General features: G+C 33.0%; 1 protein-coding gene across 1 annotated transcript in view; it reads left to right on the top strand.

Annotated features, from left to right (window-relative positions):
- The window catches only part of LOC140040094 (BMP-binding endothelial regulator protein-like), a 47,338-nt gene extending 25,600 nt beyond the window's left edge, over window positions 1–21,738 (top strand). Inside the window, exons 7-10 of the mRNA XM_072085770.1 lie at window positions 13,168–13,491; window positions 13,865–14,213; window positions 17,524–17,654; window positions 19,927–21,738. Of these exons, the coding sequence (XP_071941871.1) occupies window positions 13,168–13,491; window positions 13,865–14,213; window positions 17,524–17,654; window positions 19,927–20,105 (983 nt within the window). The 3' untranslated portion in view covers window positions 20,106–21,738. The remainder of the gene's footprint in view (window positions 1–13,167; window positions 13,492–13,864; window positions 14,214–17,523; window positions 17,655–19,926) is intronic.
- The last annotated feature ends 298 nt before the right edge of the window (window positions 21,739–22,036 follow it).

Consider the following 22,036-nt stretch of genomic DNA (forward strand, 5'->3'; position numbering starts at 1 on the left):
TGCGTTCTATAAACCTGTATTGGATCGTAGAGGTGTGGCGACACAAAAGAAAAACAAAACAATTAAACAATAAACGAGATATACCAGTTGAGATATTGTTTGATTAAATAGTTCAAGATCTTAAGCCATTTCTGTAATTGTTAAATTTAACAATGTATTTTGATAGCTGATATGGGTGCAGTTACAATACATAGTAAAGCTTATTTTCGACTAAGCAAATTCATTCGCACGTATCAAAAACGTCAATCCACTTTCGTATTCCCACCCACCGATTTTCTGTACTGTATCACCACTTATGGTATATTATGTCCAGTATTATAAGCAAATTCTGTAATACAGTGTCACATGTATCACATGAGGTACTTATATGGTGTTAAGTTTAAGGATATTGCCTATGGTATAAGCGTCACAAAACGACACATTAATTTGATTATAATAGACCCTACTGTACAAATTATGTAAATACATGAGTACTGAGAATCGGCTACGTACACAGTATATCCATTAGTTTTTGCGATGCAAAAAAAAAAGAATCGCAACCAATCAGTAACCAACATGTTACATGAAAAAAGAGTAGGCCTACAGAATATTGACAGCAGCGGCACTCACGATTATCGTGCGTTATGTGGTTAAACATGGCCTTGGGTTGACGTCAAGTTTTAGCGTAACACTTAATCATAGGAAAACTTGGCGAATTAATCGTGTACATATTTTAACGAATAAACGATTTAATTACATAAGTTCCGTATTGTGATGAAATAAAAGTAATAATTGGAGTCATCGTTCTGATTAATCAATAAATTATTTTTAGTACTGTATGTTTAGGGAACTATATTAAGACAAATGGTTGGGTAGCTTACTTATTAACTGTAGCTTAACTGAGTCCTGTGAGATACAATAAAAATACAACATTTCATGAAATACATATCTTTTCGTTCTCATAACAATAATTTTTGTATTATTGATGACTATGGTGATAACCGATTGATGGCAATGCATATGGAATGCACTTTTACAGTAGTCCGTCAGAATCTCTTTAATTATACATTCTTTACAGTCTGCCATTGCTGACAACCTTTGTGTCTTTCTCCATCAAAAACATGCTTGAGGCTTGAACTTAAGTTTGATAGATGGATTTCTTTTTAATTTTATGAGTATTCTCATCACTTGTCGCATATTTTGCACAACAAATGTTGTCCTTTGGGAGAAGACCAAGTTTTTTGTTGTATTTATGTTTTTTGCAACCATATTGATACTATCATCTCTTTAGGCCTCAGAATCGTAATGTCATGCCAACCTTATGTGGAATTTGATAACATTAATAAATGTTTTATAATGGACATGCATTTTTAAACGATGTTATGCATGTTATCTTTCTGCATTTCTACAGTTTGCCAATGTGATGTATCTTAATATGATCTACCCTATGACATAAAGTATGTTACTACCTACATAACACATTAAAGTAAATTAAACATTTAAAAGAAATCACACACCAAAACAATCAGTTAAACGCTCAGAAACTGAGCGAAATACTTCAATTATAATGATACCGAAACTGACATAGGGCGTGTTATTTCATATTTCTGCCCATAGAAGATAAATTGCAAGGGTTAACTTTTGGACGTTATCGCCTAAACAAACATAACATACAAGTAATATACTTTTGGCAAAATGTTTTAAAATCATTTTATAAAGTAATAATTGATAATGACAGTTTATTTTATTACTTGTTAATACCTTATTGATATAATGTTTTCAAAGAGCAAACAGAACAGTAAGGCTCACTTGACTCGCTATTGATTGGGCCACATTTCCTTTGATTAATCATAAACCCATTCTAACGTTTACTGGTGCCCATTAAAAAAAGAACATCATCGGGTTCATATGGCGTCTCATACTTTATGATGATCAGTTTTGACAGTTTGTTTGTTGTGACATAGATTGGTTCATACATTAATCTTTTAGATATGATCTATATTTTTTTGTGTCAGGCAAAGGAAAGAGACATTTCAAAAATATGTATATATTTGTAATTAAAAAGATATAGTAGAGTACCCCAAAGGGTTTGCAAACAATGGTTATCTTATATAGGTGCCAAAGGGTTGGCAGTACTGTAGCGTTAAAACATTAGTGTTCGTTTCTTAGGAAAGTTTCTCCTTAATAGGGTTGGCCCTCCTTAGTAGACGAGTCCTAAAGAGGGGTTTGTCTTACTATAAAGAAAATGTTTTAATAAAGCTCCATATTAACCCAAAAAAAACAACAACAAAAAACAGTATAGTCTACTCATTCTCCGAATTGTATACTTACAAATACACTTCCTTATTTTCGTATAGTTTATTGTTAAATTGACAATAATATTTTATTATTTCCACTGTATTGTCACGTTATATCATAATTATAAATAATGTATAACCACGGTGGAAGGTAATTGGTGTAAAGCTCTGTCTACACTGTCAAACTAGTTTGAAAAACAAAGAGTGATGTGCCTATAAGAACCATGAGTATAGCGTAAATATTCTAAGAATTGTATGTACTTATACTATAATACTTCCGTATTTTCGTATAGTTTCTTGTTAAGTTGACAATAATGTTTTATTATTGTTAGAATTTCCACTGTATTGTCACGTTATCGCATAATTATAATTAATGTATCGGAGAAGTTAATTTATGGTATAACACAGGATATTCTTGTAGACCACATCATTGTTTCCTTGTTTTAGGATGACATGCAAGAATATTGGAGTTTTTTGTTGATGAAAATGAGAAAGAATGTTGATGAAAATGAGAAAGAATGTTGATGAAAATGCAGAATGACGAAAGAGATAATGTTGACGAAAATGTAGGCGATACGATATTGATAAAACGATGAAGAATGGTTCAATTCAACAAAATGCCATACAAAAAATAATACAGAGCATAAAAATGATTATGGATGTTGAGGTGATGAATGTTTATGAAATTGATGACGAAAGAATAGGGTAAAGTGAAAATGTTGACGAAAATGTAGGCGATACGATATTGATAAAATGATCACGAAAGAATGGGTGAAAGTGATGTGTATGTTGAATCATTTGGCAAAGTCTGATGAAATACACCAATCCTCTATTTTTATTTATTTTCCTTTCATGAATTATACCCCTAACATCTACTCTACCTCTCTGTGTTGTGTTTATATGAGTGCAATTTTGTTGCCGTTTTCCTTCCAAAATACCAAAGGATTTACTGTTTCTTCTTTCTGGATTATTTCTCTTCAATAATACCGACGAAGTAGTTTACAAATTTAATCCGGAATATGTGCGGTTGCAAGGTACGCTGGATACGTCTTCATAGCATGTTGCTTTGATTTGAGCTCGTGGTAATCCAATTTCCATTAATCGAAATTTATTTGTCGACCATGTCAGATTAGAACTCCCAGGTCCCATCACAATACATGATTTATTTATAATAAAATGGTATGAATCAAAATTCATAATCTATTTATATCGCCTTTGATCCGTTGTATTATAAACGTTTAAAATGATGTCCAGTTGTACAATGGTACAGTCCAAAACTGAATGTATCTTCTAACCGCCGATAGTATGGTTTAATGAGTTCATTTAGGTCGGGTTGAATAGTCGTCTCTGCACGTACGGTAGTGGTTGGTTGGCGTTGTATTGGCGCATTGTTCAATATAGTTGATGCATTGAGGGATTTTTTTTGTCTGTCGAAAGCTAGTCATCGTCATCACCGAACCGCAGTAAACATTTAGTATTATTTTGTACCTAATGGACGAATCAGCGATAAGGAGGCGAGGCTTATCTGACTGATAAAAGTTTTAACAGATCTATCTTCACCAAAATCCAGGATTTCATTAACCAGCAATTGTGGAACACACACGTTTTTCAAGTTATTGATAACATACCAATCTTACAATGGGCTATATTCGACTTGTAACCTGGTTTATATTTGCTTTTATATTCGCCGCAAATGGTTTAGAGAAAAGCGGTAAGATGTGATCTCTTTTTACTTTTATAAAGTTTTCCTACTAGGCAATTCTTGGCACACTTTGTCGGTTACATTACAAAAAGGGAAAAGTTGACACGCTACAATATACTTTATCAACGTTTAGATCCGTGTCTCAAAGTTTTAAGTGTGTGGTGTAGATATTATTTAGATTATTTTACTGTAAATAATAATGTTTGCAAATATTAATACATTCTGTTATTTTGCGTTTTAACTAATACCATCTGCGTAAGGAGGAACTTACTCCTTGTGCTATAACTTTATACATTTTAAATGTTCTCACCAATTTAGCAGTAACAATAGAGCATTCGAGTTAAACTAGTGTGTAGTTTGTGAGCACTTAATTCCTGGGATAACAATGCATTGGGACAACATTAGTCGATTATTCAGTAATTCCTATTTAGGTAACAAAAGAAGTCCTTAGTCTTCGAAGGGTTCTTTTGCCTTGAAAATCTATTATTCTATTGAATACTCGTTCAAAACAATTCTTTTTTTTGTCACTCATTTAAGGCCAGGACTTATTATTTCTGTTCTCTACATGATTTAAGAGCACGTAAAACTCACCGAGTGTTGTTATTTCTGTACTTGTAGACTGTTAATTGTAATCGTAAATTATTTTCAATTGAATTCGGATCATTGTACTATATGTGTATATCAATTTGATATTTCTGATACTCAAACTTGTTGTTGTAGATTGCTGTACAAATTGTTGTTACAATGTTATTTTTCAAAAAGGGTGTCAGAAATATTTAAAGATTAAAGTATTGAAGTTAAACGTATTTATGTTGATACAGTGATCTTGAACTAAGTTATTAATATTAGGAAAGTCAATACAGGTTCAATAGTTAGTTCAACGGACGTCCAATTTTTGTGACGTAGCATTCTACGTGCTATAAATAAGTATATCACCCCTACAAAGGAAAACTAAGTCAAGACTACCGTACTATTCCCAAGAGTGAATCCATACGGTATATATTTCTTGCGTAGTTTTAGGTTATTGAAAATATATTTTTTTTGTTAAATATTCCTCATTCATAGCTTATAGAAGAATACAAAAAAAGTAACTGTAGTTAAATTCTCGTTTTGTTAAACAAATAATAAAAGTGGTTGAACTTCTTCTTTACCCCAAGGCAATGCAGGTATGTATAGAATTAAACGCGTTAAATATCAGTTCACCTGTTTTGTGTTTTAATAATCAGTCTCATGATAAAGTATCATATTAAATCAATGAATATTCCTCTAATTAAAGACCGTTTGAGGTTCACTACCATGCAAGGAATAACCTTAACACATTAAAACAAGTGTTAGTATTGTATTAAATAAATACCTACCTCCATCTGTAGAACAGTGGGAGGATAGTGACAAATTATTAATTCTCAATATGCTCTAAGCTCTGTTTCTAATTAAGGACCGTTTTGTGATTTACTGTCCTCTTTAGTGTGCTAAGCCAACCTACTTTACAATCATAAATATTAGTCTGCTATAGTGTGTATTGTTGTCTTTGGTATTTATTTTTTATGAGGTAGTTAGTTAGTATTGATCGGTTACAGCAGTAGAACCTCTGGATGTCCCATGAACATTGGTTTACTATAGCATTAAAACATATACATTTTTCCCATGTGAAGTGTCCTTTATAACAAGGGTGTTCCCTGAATATAGGCGCTGACCACAGTGACAATATTGCTTCTCTTTAACTCTTGGGAAAATGTCATCTTAGTAGCCCAGGGTGTCTCCAATGTATGTCCTCTCGAAGGAGGATTTTAACTGTATTCGGCTATATGGTTATGATGGATAGATACTGTACAAATACATGTCAAAATAGTCGAATATAGAATTAAGGTATTGAATAGTATTTGTGTATGTTAGAAAATAAATTATTGTAATTTATCCCCTTCTGTTGTAATCTATCAATGATATTCGTCAAATAATAGTAATAATTTTATGCATGAAGGTCACTTGAAATTACAAGCGTGTCAATCGGTATATTAAACTCTCACAAAACTTCTTGTCAATTATCTTTTAGGGTTTTTTGTTGTTGCTGCATCAGATATTATCAGTTTGGCAGCTTTGTTGGAACATTGTCAAAACGGGCCAATTTCATCTCCCCTTCAATTATTTTTTTTAAACAGTATATTTCATCTTGTCGATTATCATTAAATCAAGGCTGTTATGGATGGCGTTATCTACCAAATCAATCTATCCTTAGTATCTTTTATGAATACAAACAATAGCAGGCATATATGCCAATTGAAGACGCTCTAATTTTAGTTACAACACTTAAACGCTAACCTCTTTCTGGAAAAACTCAATTATAACCAGGTAATTTATTATCTAAATATTATTACCGAAAATGTATGTTAAGTCGGCATATATTATTGAAGTTATGACGTCATTGTAACATGTGTGACTGTATGTTTATTATATGTTTTACTGACACAACATGACACTCAATTATAGGTGTAATTCATTGGCTAATAAACATGTTAATTCTTCCCGGAAGTTCGTCGTCAACTCCTGTACTATATCCTCTATTCGTTTTAAAGAACCAACAAAAAAAAACACTAAAAAAGTATAATAATCTAAGTTCATTGGTAATGAAAGATATTGAATTCTACAAAACGTTACATAAATCAAAATACTTTGCAAAAAGGAAGAAAAATATGATATAAATAACCTTTAAAATTAGTCAATAATTTCAGTAATTCATAATAACAATGTAATTGCTTCAGCCAACCCCCACAGACCATAACAAATATTTGTGTTCAACATGGGTTTAACATACCACACACTTTTTAGTTTGTGGGTAGGTTAAACATAATTAAATGTAAATAGATTCTGAATACATGGCAGACACGGAACTGACACCATTGTTAAAATCTCTGTGTTGTTTCTATTGTGTCTATTTGTCAAAAGACTGTGTCATCACTTTTAATGGATTTGCTATTAATTCAATTTGACATTTATTTTCTTTTGTTAAGACTTCAGTTAATAATTGAGTACACAATGTGATGTTCAGTTTGATTGATGTAAAGTATAACAAATTATCAGTTAAAGAATGATATCGATCGTGTTTTCGATGATCGGGGAAAAAATCCCCTACAAAACGCAGTCAGTGTGACGTGTAATGATACGCGAAGTCTTCGAGAGATGAAAATATATAAATATATATATATACAAATACAAATATATAAATCATACTGTAAATTATAGAAACAGTGCTCATATTCGGAACATGAACTCATGATCGCGTCGAGCAGAGCTCATTGTATGAAAAAAATGTATCTGGCGGGATTCGAACCTGCAACCGCTCGCTTACAGGGCGAGTATTCTGTTTCTATAATTTACAGTATAATTTATATTATAATTTACACAGTGCTACGCAACACAATTGATTTATATATACAAATATAATTATATTCATACAACTTATTATACTAGTTATGTAATTAACATAGAATTATGTATAGTAATTAATCGTTTCCTCAATAGCAATATTTGAGTAAACAGTATATATACAACCGATTTAACGAGTATGTGTAGATTAATTACCCATTGCTTAATTGACTACCAACCCTTATTAAATATCAACAAAGTATCCCCTTAGTATAGGGTGTCTACTTGTTGGCCGTAGTGTAAAGCTTTGATTAGCTAGAGCACACCTTATCGTCATTTTTCAATTACGTTGTTAAAAAGATGTTAAAACATGTAATTTTCCCCAGTTTCACGGGACTGTACCAAAGGGTGTTCTCTGAATAGTAAAGGTGTGCATAAGAGGTTATAGACCTAGTTACATGAATTTGGATCATTTGAAAACTTCACTAGGATGTGATCACAATGAGTTCGTTGTAAGACTTCCTACACACGACGATTCCCCGAAGGGCTCACGTATGACAAGGAAATGTAAATGAACTTAAAATAGGCATCGGTCGTTAGCCGTAAGGAGGTTTACATACTTACTCAACTTAAACATGTGTGACTTGGCATTGAATAATTATTACAGTAATTATCTTAACATTATTACTTACACTATATTTTATTTTTGCTATGGTGTTTGGTCCTAATCGAATCAACTAGCCCTATTTGTTTCCTATTCCAACACGAAGGATCGTCATCCGGGGCTTTGTACTAGGCATCTCTTCAGGAAATGCAAGCTTGATTGCGCATGTCTTTAGAGACTTTGCATCAGATGGAAATAGTTTTCCGTCTCAATATTTTATTAAAGGTGTAATTGGAACCATTTTGTTAGTATTTCGAACATATCCGAATTTGATGTGATTACTTAGGATAGTTTTTGAACTGTGGAAACTTGATGTATGACACTTACTGTATGAATACTATGACACATACGATTAAGGGCAAACATACTACTATATGTGATTTAATCTATTGTATTTGTATAAACTTTACTGCATACTTTATAACGTGGAGAATGAATGAAAGAGCAATGTATAACAAAAGCAACATACTGCACTTACCGCTGACAAATTATTTATCAATCTAAATTTATGAATGATTGTAGTTGACATTTTGTGTGTTTAACTTATTATAAGGTCATTGTTTTCTCCCTACGTCACATTGGGGTGGAGAAGGTTTATAAAACAACCTGTAATTAAATTTGAAAGCCCTGTCAACGATTAGCGACTTAATTAACGCGTTCCCTTGTCGGCGCGAGTGACACAACTTCACTTCTCCCAACACGTGTACCATGATCGTGCAATTTTATAAAAATTACATGAGCGAATGTTTATGATTAGTTGGGCAATTTTTATGTGTGAGAGAATATTAACAGATTTAGTAATGTTTTGATGGAAAATAATAGAGTCCTTGGCCCAGATTTATTGATACATATTGTTCTGAAGATAACCAGATATCTTCAACACTAAACTTGAAAAGAATCTACTTCTGAAAGTGACAAACACTATAATTGCTGGTTTCAATCTCAATTTACATATGCGCATAACGTAACGTTTCTATTTTTTATGCTTTCTATTATAACTGATTTTCTGATGGTGTTATCTGTGATATCTTTCGTTCCTGAAAATAAAAAGAATTTTACGTTCAGATAAGTGGCTTTGTGTTTTATTGTGTGATACCACGCTATCTGTAATGTATATCTTTCCTTTCTTTATTAAAAGAATGTGTAATCTGTCAAGCGTTATCTTGTCTCTTGTTAACGCGATAACTTGTTTCAAGATCTACGATTTAATCTTTCACTCATTATTATTTTGAATTAAACGAATTCGTTTTTAATATCTTGTCTGCTTATTGTTGTTTAAGATTGATACCCTATCTTGATTAAAATCTAAATAGTTCGTTTTGAAAGAAAGTGCGCAGTTATTATTTAGGATAAAAACACATTGTAGCTTAAACCACGTACATACAAATTACAGAACCTACCTGAATCATATCAAAATAATCCATCTCTTGGTTTTGCATATTCATCGTTTTAAAATCAAAAGGTCAAACGGTTAAGTGCATCCCTGTAATTTTAATAATTTAAAAAAAAGACAAATAAATTATTAAACCATGTGTCTAATGACGCACCCATTCAATCTTGGCGAATTCCTTGTACACCTCAACAGTAATTAAATTTCACTCTGGCTTGGAGTTAATAATTAATCTAATTCAGACCTTCAATCACAAAGAGTTAACTGCCGGATGGTCAATATGATTTAATTCAATGTATAGAGTAGATTTGATCAGAAATGTAAGGCTTGAATTGTAGTAAAGGTCTTGAACAGCAATGTGGACCATTAAAGGACCCTTAAAGACGAATAAAATAAACGTCTTTGAATACGTCTGTAACATTATACAATGTTCATAAAACGTCAATTTAAAACGCGGATGTGTCGACATCGTTTTCTTAAAACGTCCAAAAACATAGAAATTAGTTTGTAGAATGTTCATAAAACGTGTTTGCTCTATATAGGCATGTATTGAAAGTTGAAGGAATAAAAAAAACATTGTCCATTGCCAGTTATAATTGTCATGGCATATATTATAGCTCGTATTATACTGATGAATGGATGGTTCAAACTAGAGCACAACTTCAATGTGAACAAACCGCTTTCAACAACGGTCCAGTAGCACTATCCCAACCTTGGTGAAATGTTGCTGGTAGGGTTTTAAATAAATTATAATTGAACAATATCGTCAAGTGTAAAAATTGTGTGTGAGAGGTGAAAATTCACTGACCATGCTGAGTTCAAGTATTTCTGCAGGACATCTTGTTATGAATTATTAATACGACTATTAAATAATTATCAAATGATGGATGATTAGAATAAAAAATTAACCCGAGAGACGTGCCCGGCAATGAACTGTACCATCACCCTATGAATGATCGTAGTTATTTCCAGTGTATTTTATTTAAATTATATGAAACTAGTTTGACCAGAAAAGTGTGATGTGCCCAAATATGGTAGTAATATGACATCATCGTGTCTATATATGGGCACATCACATTTGTTGTCACATAAAGTTTGATAGTGACAAAGCTTTAGGCCACCCATGTTGGTTTGCAGGTTTGTTGGTTAAAAGTTAAAAAAATGGTTGTACAATAATGAGTATATAGAATGTTTTGGAATAACTTTTTACAAAAGCAAGGACTGTGATCCACACTAGTTAGAAGTGTTCTCCAGTGTGAACCATCCGTCACATGGATGGGTCTCATGGGACAACACTTCCAGATCTTTCAAGATTTTTCAATAATATAACAAGTGATGTAAAATCGTTTTAGTTGGGTTTTTTTTTACCAATTTATGACAACAAATGTTATTTCCTGAAATGTAATATTATAATAAGTGCAGAATACCGACATACTACACTATCATGAGTGAGATTAAGAAACACAAGATTAAACACATCGCTTTCCTTATTCAGACGACAGTTGTACGAGTTCACCAAAACTATACATATGATTATAATTGTATCCGGTATTAGAAATTAAAAATTATATAGTTAAACTTCCGCATTTTTTCTATAATTGTTCATTTTTATAGTTTGTAGGCATATCGTCCTGTCAAATCGTTTTAACAAAACATATTTAGTAAATGGATTGACACGGTATAAGTTGTAATCTCTGCATTGTGCAAACAAGTTTAAAAGGTGTGAATTCAATCATGCCCTTATATTGGGTTAAACATTCTGTTATTATTACTTAATACTGAGTATGACAAGTTGGACCACCAATGGAATGCGCACTTTCTGTATAATTGTATTAATTAGAAGTACATTGCCTCGGCTTAGAATTAACAATCAGTAAATGCTGGTCGTGGGAAGACACTTTTAGTCTGATCTGTTCACCGGGTCACGTCATTTACGAGGATTTACTCGATAATGGACTATTTTACAACAAAAGTTTAAATGAGAACTACAAGGCATAACGAGTTTGTCTTTTGGGTATTTAGTCTCATAGAGTTCCTAAAAGGTGTGTCTGTGGTTTTTTTGTGTTCCGACAAGCACAACTAAACCACTTCAAATCCTTCCAAAATGTCGAACTTTATACTGAATATGATACTACTTTTAAACGATTGATATTCTATTGAAGATGTTTTCTTTAACTAATAGTTGGATTATTTATTTGAACTTTTTTTGACACTTTTAGGTGTCAGTCTATATATGTAAACTATTAAGATGATTTCCGATGAGATCTACCGCTGGATATAAAATTCAATAGATGGTGACCTTTCACCTTGTTACAAATTCGTTTTCGTTCCAGTTGACTTCTTGAATACAGGTGACCAGTAAAGGACAGTTAAGTCTCCCACCTGAGCTTTACTGTACACCTGTGTATTACTTTGTCGCGCCGTCGCTCATTGGTTAACAGTTTAACTCCCAATACCAATTCCAGTTGAATAATAGGTGACCAGTAAAGGACAGTTTGTCAACTGGGTATTACTCTTCGTCTGTTGATTAATAGTTTAACTTCGAATACCAATATGTTTTCGTTCCAATTGACTACAAGAAGTGACCAGTAAATAGCTTTACTGATTTGTTGTCACTTGTGTATTACTTTGTCGGTCCGTCGTTTATAGGTTATTAGTGTAACTCCAAGTTTCAATGTGTTCCACTTAACTACATGCGACCAGTAAAAAACGTAAATTCTCCCATCTGACTTTGTTCACCCGAGTATTGTCATGCAGTGGTTTATTGGTTAATAGTAACCGTCAATACATATATTTTTTCGTTCCAGTTGACTACAAATGACCAGTTAAAGACGGTAAAGTCTCCACCTGTGTTTTACACCTGGGTATTATTGGGTCCCGCCGTTGTTAATGGTTAATAACTGCAACTCATAATGCCATCATGGAATAATTGTTATTTTTAACTTACCACTATTTTTGAGAAAAAAACCTGCTGTTACCCTTTACCCTACTTAACAAAACATGTTTTGCCTTTAAGCCACATACGTATGTGGTGTTTTTCTTGTAATGTAGTAAAACTGGTTTCCTGTCCGGAAACAAAAATCGCCTCCAAAGCCAATGGTTTATACTTTTTAACATTTAGAATAGCCAAGTGATCTCGAGGCGTTGGATTAAAATAACAAAAAAGGAGGTTTTGGTATAAACCATTTCGTTTAGCCACATAATTATTGCAATAATAGAAGAGGTCTACATGTTTGTTGATACATTTATTTATTTATTTGAGACACTTCACCTTTTGGAACTGTGGCACTTACAAAAAACTGTGGCGCGGTCATACAAATATAACAAACTACACTAAAAACAATAACTATAAGGTAATACAATAGTAAGTACCGAGCTCTAAAAAGGCTAAAATAGAACACCATACCCCCCCCCCCCCACACGCAATCTCTAATTAGTTCTTTCTAACTTTTCTAAGAAATCTTTTCTTGAAAAGTTGATTCCAGCTCTGAGTCTAATGACGTCGCGCCATGTATGCCAAAATTTAAACAAAAAAATATTTTGCAATAGCTGCAGTGACTAAGAGCTAAGCTGCTAAAAATATCAAGACATTTAGAATATCATTAAACAATAATTAAATTTGTTACAGCTATTAAAAAAATGGAAAAAAATAAAGCAAAAAATAATGGTTTTAGCTTTGATGAGTCATGGTGTACTGAAAATGTAATAATGTTCCTATAACAATGCATTATTTCAATAAGTATATTTGTAATGTCTTACTTTTTTTTAACAATAGAAAATGGAGTTTGCACCGTGTATGGCGACCCACATTACCAGACATTCGATCTGAAATCCTACAGCTTCCAAGGAAATTGCAAATATATGTTAGCAAAAGACTGTGTGGACAAAAGCTTTGCTGTCAAAGTTAAAAACGATGACCGCAACACTGGACTTTATTCTTGGACAAAACAAGTTTTCTTTAACGTCGGAGATTTCAATATTGTTTTGCTTCCTTACTACAAAGTTAAAGTGAATGGGCAACTGATATCATTGCCTTACAGTATACGTGGGGTCGATATTTCTAAAGAAAACACACTTATTACCGTTAAAACCGATATTGGTAAGACATGTTCGTTGTTACTCTACGTCATCATTACCCTCATCGTCATTATCGTCATCGCATAATTAACATCATCACAATTCATAATAAATCATCTTTATCTAAAACCACCATGTTTATAATTATATTCAATATTATTTATCAGGAAAATTGATTTAAAATGATTCGGATTTGCAGTAATTGGATATCGATCCGAAATCTAAGTAAAAACATAGTCTTACTGCATGATGTCATACCCCATATTATGAATATATGTATCAATAGGTTTTTGTGTATTTTTGCTACATCTAGCGAAAATGTCCCCAGCTCCATAACATTTCATTTACATTTGCATTACTTTTATATGAATATTCATTATTTATTATTTGTATAGGTGTTTACGTGTCTTGGGATGGAGACAGTTTTGCCGAAGTTGAGGTTGACACGTCTTTTAAGGGCAAGTTATGTGGTCTTTGCGGTAACTACAACGATGATGGAAGTGACGACTTCACCTCACCAGACGGTCGGATTATCCACAGAACAAACGATTTTGTCAAAACGTGGCAAGTAGGCAAGAATAGTTGTGAGAAGAAGCAGAAGGATGAGCCGCCGAAAACGATGAATTTCCCATGTCAGGCAGTGAGTTCGGAAAAACGAATGAAGGCTCATATGATGTGCAAAGTTTTAAAATCAGACAGTTTCAAGGCGTGTCGAGAAGAAATTGATTATATGAACTACCATAGGTATGTACTGTTCATTGGAAACTAGCCAGTTGGCGTCCTACCATCTGACATGGCTTCATCATTTGGCATGTCTCTATATCTAGGCCTAGAAATAAAGATAAAAAAGACAAAACCCCTACAGAAAAATCTAAAGCCTAAACAGAACACCTACATTACTTAAGAGACAACCTTATTTACTTATATGGGGTTATTATGTTTCCTACTCAGACAAGAACTTTAATACACACTTCATTTTGACCCAAATAGCTGCCCATACATCCACACTTATTGCACTCACAACATTTTCTTTATTTTGAAATTTTGTTTCAGAAATCATGAATAATTCATGAGATTTATCCTTTTTTTAACCAGATAGGAGAAAAAAATAACGCGTCCTGGCAACATTCCAAACACTTACAGTATTTCACGTACAATTGTAGTACTGTAGTATTATTGGTTTATGAATAATTGTCTTGTATAATATTTTAACCCAATGACCCACCAATCTTCTTCTATCTCAAAGCTTTTACTTAATAATGATCACACTGTTACGCAAACAAAATGTAAATTTTATTACTACCGGTGTTGCGGCATCTATTACTATTTGAAAACAATCCAAGACAAATTCCGAGTGTATTATTGACCTGGATCTATTATGAGTGACCTTAACTTTTATAGCTATTTACACGACAGATCAATAACCGTAAACTTTAAACTCATCAAAATACACGTTTTCGTTACAAATATCGTTTTGTATTTTCTATTTACCTTAATTGTTATACTTAACAATGCGTTAACCGTTTGGTACTTAAAGTTTGAAACTTTTTATTAGGGTTTTATTATCGTCGCACCCGTAGCTGGAATATTTGTGTTCATCTCGTGGGAACTAGACGTATGCATATTTTATCACTGGGTGTAATAATAAGCATACATCTCAATGTGAACATTGCTTTGTTAGCAAAGCATTACTTAAAAATATATTATCGTCAATTATGGGAAATTGACAGAGAAAGATCTCTTTGTTAAAACACAGAATGCTAAAGGCTCTTTCACTTGTAAATTCATTCATTTGTAAATGGAGAATAAGCCGCGCCAATCTATCTACAATATAACCCCTACTAAAGGGACACAATCGGGACCAAACGTGCCCCTTAATTAGGGTGTCCCATGAATAGAGGTTGGCCGTAAAACACATTATTTCATCTCGTTTATTTTATGAGATAGTATCTTCTCAACATGGATGTCCTCCAAATAGGTTTAGCCGCGCAAACTACGGTTTACAAGAGCAATAGTTTTTTTACCGAAAAATACCTCGAGTTTCAGGAGAAAATGTAAATGCAGTATGTTATTAATTCTAAAATAAAAACTGGACTTATTTAAACTTACTATTCAGTAACAGACAATGATCTAATTCCCCCTTCTCCTAAATCTCCACACTAAAATAAAATTGACAAGTTTCATTTTTGAGATAACATTATAACACTAAACTAATTCTTTCATGATTTCGATCTAGCGATAAATGTTCCTCGTTCAAGGCCACTATATTTAGGTATTTTATTGCCAAATTTGCCAAACGTAAACTTTTACGAGACTGTAACCTCCCTGTAACCTAAATGTTTACTGCGATAAGTTACTCAATCCTAATACAGAATTATTCAATTTAAAAGTAATAATGCTTTTATGAGGTTTATGTGGGCCTAATAGTCATCACCACCAACATCATTCCAATCATTGTCAGCCCCCGGTAAGAGCCTCCCAAGCTGAGCCCATCATTTCCTGTTCTATGCAACTCATTAAGTACGTAAATTGCAGCATTTTCATTCCTTCATCAAATGTTTGGTCTAACTCGGTCTCGTGTGGCTGTCTTGGAGTCCCTTAATAAAAATATTAACATATTTTGTCACCCGTTTAAAATACATATTCAAGGAAAATTAATGAATGCATGCAGTTTATGATAATGTAAATTGTCCTTCGTTTAAACAACATTAAAAATTACGGAATCATGAAACGGAAGCTGGCTAAGCTTGTCAAACAAAACTTAATTTTTGTCGTCAGCTTGATAGTTTTAAAATATAATAAATCATATTATTCAGCTGTTGCTATTTATTAAATTTATAACTTTCAAGGACGTAAAAAGTTAAAATGTTGAACAGTTCAATTTCATCATAGGCCCAAAACAACAAGCCACTCCCCTTTATAACAAAAAATCAACAATCACCCTTATCCTCACATCATAGTCAAAACACACACACACACACACACACAAACAAACAAAAAAAAAAACAAAAGGAAAAAGGAAAGAAAGAAAGGATTAAGAATGAACAGTTTTTGCAACAAGATTACGTCAAAGAAATCTTGAAAATGTTCAAAAAATTGTGAAATGAAGAGGTCTTCCAATAGACTAACATTCATCACACTGTGGCTAGTGCATACTCGCTCTAGTTTGTGTCGAATCTAATCAGGGATCTAAAAGTACCATTATGAATCCCATTCTGTAATCTGAAGTTTTGTGGAGGTCAGTATCATCCACAAAACAATATTCGAGACAGCTTGTACCGCCAATAATGTATGCACACTCTTCTTGGACCGTATGTCAACACTGTCTGCACAACTATACCACCAGTAACCCATATAGGCGGTAGTTCTATATTCGCGTTAGTGACGCCACAAACAAAGTTTTCAAACGGTAAACTAAACGCGGTAACTAACTTTGAATACCGATCACTGACGGACAAGCTGTCTGAGACGGTTGATTTGAAGGAAATTATATAATTATGTTTATTTAAAGGGTTATCTATGTCATTGTATGTCCGACATGTGGTAATTATTAGTGAAGCAGGTACTTCCTTTACGGATTACCTTGTTTCTTTTCACAGGGGAACTTAAAACAACACATTATCAAATAATATACCATCTCTAAAAAAAATCTATATAAGGAACCACTGTCAGGTTTTTTATATTAAAGTTATTAGATCTGATTTTTTAAAGGATTACCGGTATTTGTTTTCACAGAGAACATCTTGTCCAGTCAAATACAAAATGTTAACGTATTGCATAACTTGTGCATTTCGTTAATGTTGGGTGGATGGTGGGGATACAACGAGTAGGCCACCATTGATCCTTTATATAACAACGATTGCTTGTTATACATTATAAGTGCATAACATTCGCCAATCCACCGGATACACAGCTTGCTATAATGCATACCGTTATGTAATACGTTATGCTATAAATTAATCAAGCATGACGAAGAGTAACTAGCGCCATCTCAAAGATTTTCTAATATATTGCGTTGATAAATACTATTATGTTTTCGTTTTCTTTCTTTTAGGTCTTGCATAGTTGACATGTGTGAATGCCCAAGAAATAAGATGTGTTCCTGCGAAGCTATTACTGCTTATTCCAGAGCGTGTGAACGCAAAGGAATTCAGGTTGGCTGGAGCCCTCAAGCTGAATGCGAAGGTGAGGCCTAGATCCATCATAACATTTCAAATAACACATTTACCACGTGACCACCTGAATTTCGGAATTTCGATAATTTAGTTTCCCTTTATATTTTTTCTTACATAACCACCTATAATTTCCGTTCTGTTACATATCTCTCGCAGTAGCAATCTCTGTTTTACTAGGTCTACTTTTCCATCGAGGTGTATACGTGTAGACAAGCACACGTGTTTGTAAAGACGATTTGATACTGTCGTCCTGAATCCCTCTAGATCTAGGCCCCTGCTGTTTAAAATCTCACCGCGACAAATGATCGACGTGTGTAGTGTCAAACCATCTTTTTTTCCCCAGTCCCAGGGGTGTTAAATTCGCAATGTCATGGCCTACAGATTATGCATATTTTAAGTACAATATACACCTTTTAGGAAGCAGTTCATGGATCATTTCAACACTAATGTGTAATTAAACACTAAACTGACAAATTGTGATCATGTTTATTCAGTTAATACATTTAAGGTCATACTGTAGGTCACATTTAAAGTTTTTCACCTGCCAAAGAAAGAATTGAGACTTCTCTTAAACAGTACATTTTTACCAAATTTATATCTAAATTTGTAAAAATGTGGAAATTTGAACAATTCTGTTATTACAGTGTAGTTTTTCACCCGTATAAGATGTTGTTAACTAGGGTTAATCAAGACCCTATCAACAATATAATTTGTTTAATGAATTATATATTTTAATTCAATTGAATTCACATTTATTTAATCTTCCGTTAATAATAAATTTACAGTATAAATGATGACTAAAAATCTTGGACTTGTAAAAACAGAATTCAAATTTTACAAAAAAAGAAAAAGAATATGAAGCTATAATTTAGGCCTATGAATGTACATTTTAGAATTGATGCAAACCATAAACAAAACGTCTTCAGAAAATACGTTTTAAGACTTCGGGGAATTAACTATTTTAATATCAATGGCATTGTTCCAAACTTGTTGGTTTTGAGTAAGTGACATGAACTCTTTTGTAACCTCTCTATGGGGTTTGATCCAATAGTGTTTGAGTAAAAAAAAAAATCACTTGATAAAAAAGACAAGTTGAAGATTATTGTGAGGCGTGGATATTTTCCCCGTAGGAGTTTTCGGATCTTTGCTTAGAGCATGAAAACTACAAAACGTATTTTAGTAAGTTTAAATCTAACAAAGTTAGGAATGACGTATCGTTTAAGTATAAATTTGTTCAATCACGAAAAACCATCTCGAATAGGTTACAAATTAACGTATAATACTAATGTTCTTTTTTAATTTTTAAAGATAACTTTTTTTTTCTATCATCATACAATATAGTTTAGAAAAAAATGTACTATATCTTTAAATTAAAAATTAAATTCTACTCAATTAATTAGGTTAGTTCCTGTCATTAAGTGTAATGGGGTCGAGAGACGGGACAATTTGCATAATTCACACGTGTTTATCAACTTTACATACAATTTATCAAATTATAAAAGATTATTATAAATTATAATAAATGCTACAATATGTTTTATACCTATCCTCCCCATCTACAATTTTACACACAAGCGAAATAACTCAATTTATCACATTAGTGCTGTTGAGGAAAAGATATACACGACACATTGCAATGTAAATGAAAATGTGTTTATTTTCTATGTTAAATTAAATAATTGTATAGACACAGTCGTTAACAAAAACCAACCATTAACTCATGTATCTTCACTCGATAAGCTGAGTTGTGATTTTCATGTTATTGTTAAGATTATATACATGAACCCAACTCAATATTAATACTTTGAACATTGTCATTATTAATATATAATACTTCGAACATTGTCATTATTAATATACATTATATGTATTGACTCATCGCCCACTTCGGTTGATGCCTACGCCAGCCAACGTTATAATCTATGCTTCCTGTGATGTGCGTGTGTTAATACACGAATGTTTTCAAGGCACGGGTGCCTAACTGGTTTCCACTCTTTACCTTGGTGTGAGGAGAATGGGGGAATTTTTGCTTACTTTTTCGCCGTGTCATCTGCTCTTTGAAGGGTCAGCGGAATCAATAATACATTATAATGTTAAAGTCTTGCCGTTAGATATGCAAGTCATAAACAATTTTGCAAACGTGTTTTTTCAATAATAGCCGTGAGAGAATGTTCTTTAAAACTGTTAAAGAGTAAATTTGACACAGGTAATTCGCTATTAACCTTTGACCGACACATTGTCGTGATATCAGCATAAAAAGTATGTTTTTTTATATTTTGTAGCGCAAGTCTGTCCAGAGGGCGCTATGTTTGACGTATGCGGACCGGCGTGTGTAAAAAACTGCAGAAATCGTCACGATAAAAAAATGTGCGATAAACCGTGCGTTGCAGGCTGCCATTGCAAAGCCGGATACGTTATGTACAGAAGTCAGTGTATAAAAGAAAAGTATTGTCCATACTAAGGTAAAAGGGGAAGGCGCTGAGACCAAGTACCAATCCGTGAGGGAGGCATCATACTCTTAGTCAAAGACCCGTACCGTGACGAACTATCGGACTAAATTAGATATAATACATTTTGGCATTTATACAAATTGCAAAACTCCTGGGACCAATTAACTACTGAAAATGTTCGAGGGTTCACGCACTACTGATTCATTGATAATGCTAGGATGTTTGCTTGATCTGAATTTGATTTTTAGAATTTCAAATACAGTGACCCTGTTTCTGCAGGGAGTGCACCCCTATACGATAGTGATTCAGCATCATTGATATGAATTTGAAAATGTTATGTTTAGTCGTGCAACCCTCGGATATTGACTAATGTTTTATACATTTTGGACAATAGGAACATTCACGTGCAGATAGCTTTTGTCTTCCTGTTATCACTTATGTAGTCGCATTGTGTGACTTATATGATGCTAAACCTACGTTCCCACTGAACCCGGATTCCGGTGGCCAAAAAAGGGCGTTATCGTTCACATGAACACATTCTAAATAAAGTACAAAACGTAAGTAAGTACGTAATGTAGCCCATAGACCGTGTGAATGCGGGTTCAGTATGAACAGAAGTAACTTCGTACTACTGCCTGTGATACATGAGTGTTACAAACAGTACTTAAAATTCGTACAATTTGGCAATGACGTCACTCTATGCTAAAAATAAATGATAAATAATGCTTGAGCTTTTTTACGAGAATTCAATATTAGTGATTGCCAGGGTTTTTATTATTAAAATATGATATTGTTTATAATGAAAATTGTACAAAGAAATATTTTGATATTGTATTTCATCAACTTTATGTTGGGTTTAAAGTAGTCTACTAAACATTATATCCAGCCAAAGTTTGTTTAACGAAATGCAATTACAGTATTTATCTAAAATCATATTACAAGTTATATATAACAAGTTAGTAGTGATGGGTAGATATTTTACCCGATACAAGAGCAGTATCATGTTTAGTGGCGATAAACATTCTGCAGTATCGAGTTTTCTGACAGCAATCTTTATCCCATATGTGATACTATATAATGTAAGTGAGAGATTATTTAGAGGGTTAGGTTAAGTTAATATTTAAGATTTAAGTACTATGGCAGTGCCTGTTGCCGTCAATAGACACGGTACTGCAGTATGTTAATTGTCACAAGACATGATACCGTACGAGAATCGGCTTGTATAGCAAATTATGTATAGCAAACATCTTATTTATTGATTGACATGAGCGAGTCTGAAGGTGGATTATATAAGTGACTTGGAGAGAGAAATTGTTCAATAATTTTTACAACAGTAACAAATTTCTTTTGTTGTTAGAGGTAAGTTCTTCATGAATTGATGAAATTGTGTAATTTTATACTGATCAAATTCACTCGAAGTGTACATTTTATAAAATGAGTGATATAAATATGTATTATTGTAAGATATATTAATATTCTGATTATGTGATTTAGTATAAAAATACATGATACATTTATTTAACTTATTAATTTCATAAAAAAAGTCACGTTAATTCATTATCAAACATTTGCTGGAGTATCGGCTGCTCGAGAAAATGTCTGGCGAAGGTATATTTTATAATAAATTTAACTTTAAATTGAAAAGATTGTTTTATTATTTTATTTGTGGTAGCCGTAATTACTGAGCCTTGAGTTGCGCAGAGTTAAGCTGCACTGCCAACAAGGACGACGCGACCGTATCGTCAACGGCAAGTGTGCGTCCACGTAACGCAGTAAATTCGAACACAAGAGACGGATTATCTGAATATGTGATTTGTGATTGTCGAAAGCCCGAAACATTCCACCAATGATCATTGACTGCCCGAAACATTCCACCAATGATCGTTGACTACCCGAAACATTCCACCAATGATCGTTGACTACCCAAAACATTCCACCAATG

This window comes from Antedon mediterranea, chromosome 2 (genome assembly GCF_964355755.1).
Source record: "Antedon mediterranea chromosome 2, ecAntMedi1.1, whole genome shotgun sequence".
Classification (NCBI taxonomy): Eukaryota; Metazoa; Echinodermata; class Crinoidea; order Comatulida; family Antedonidae; genus Antedon; species Antedon mediterranea.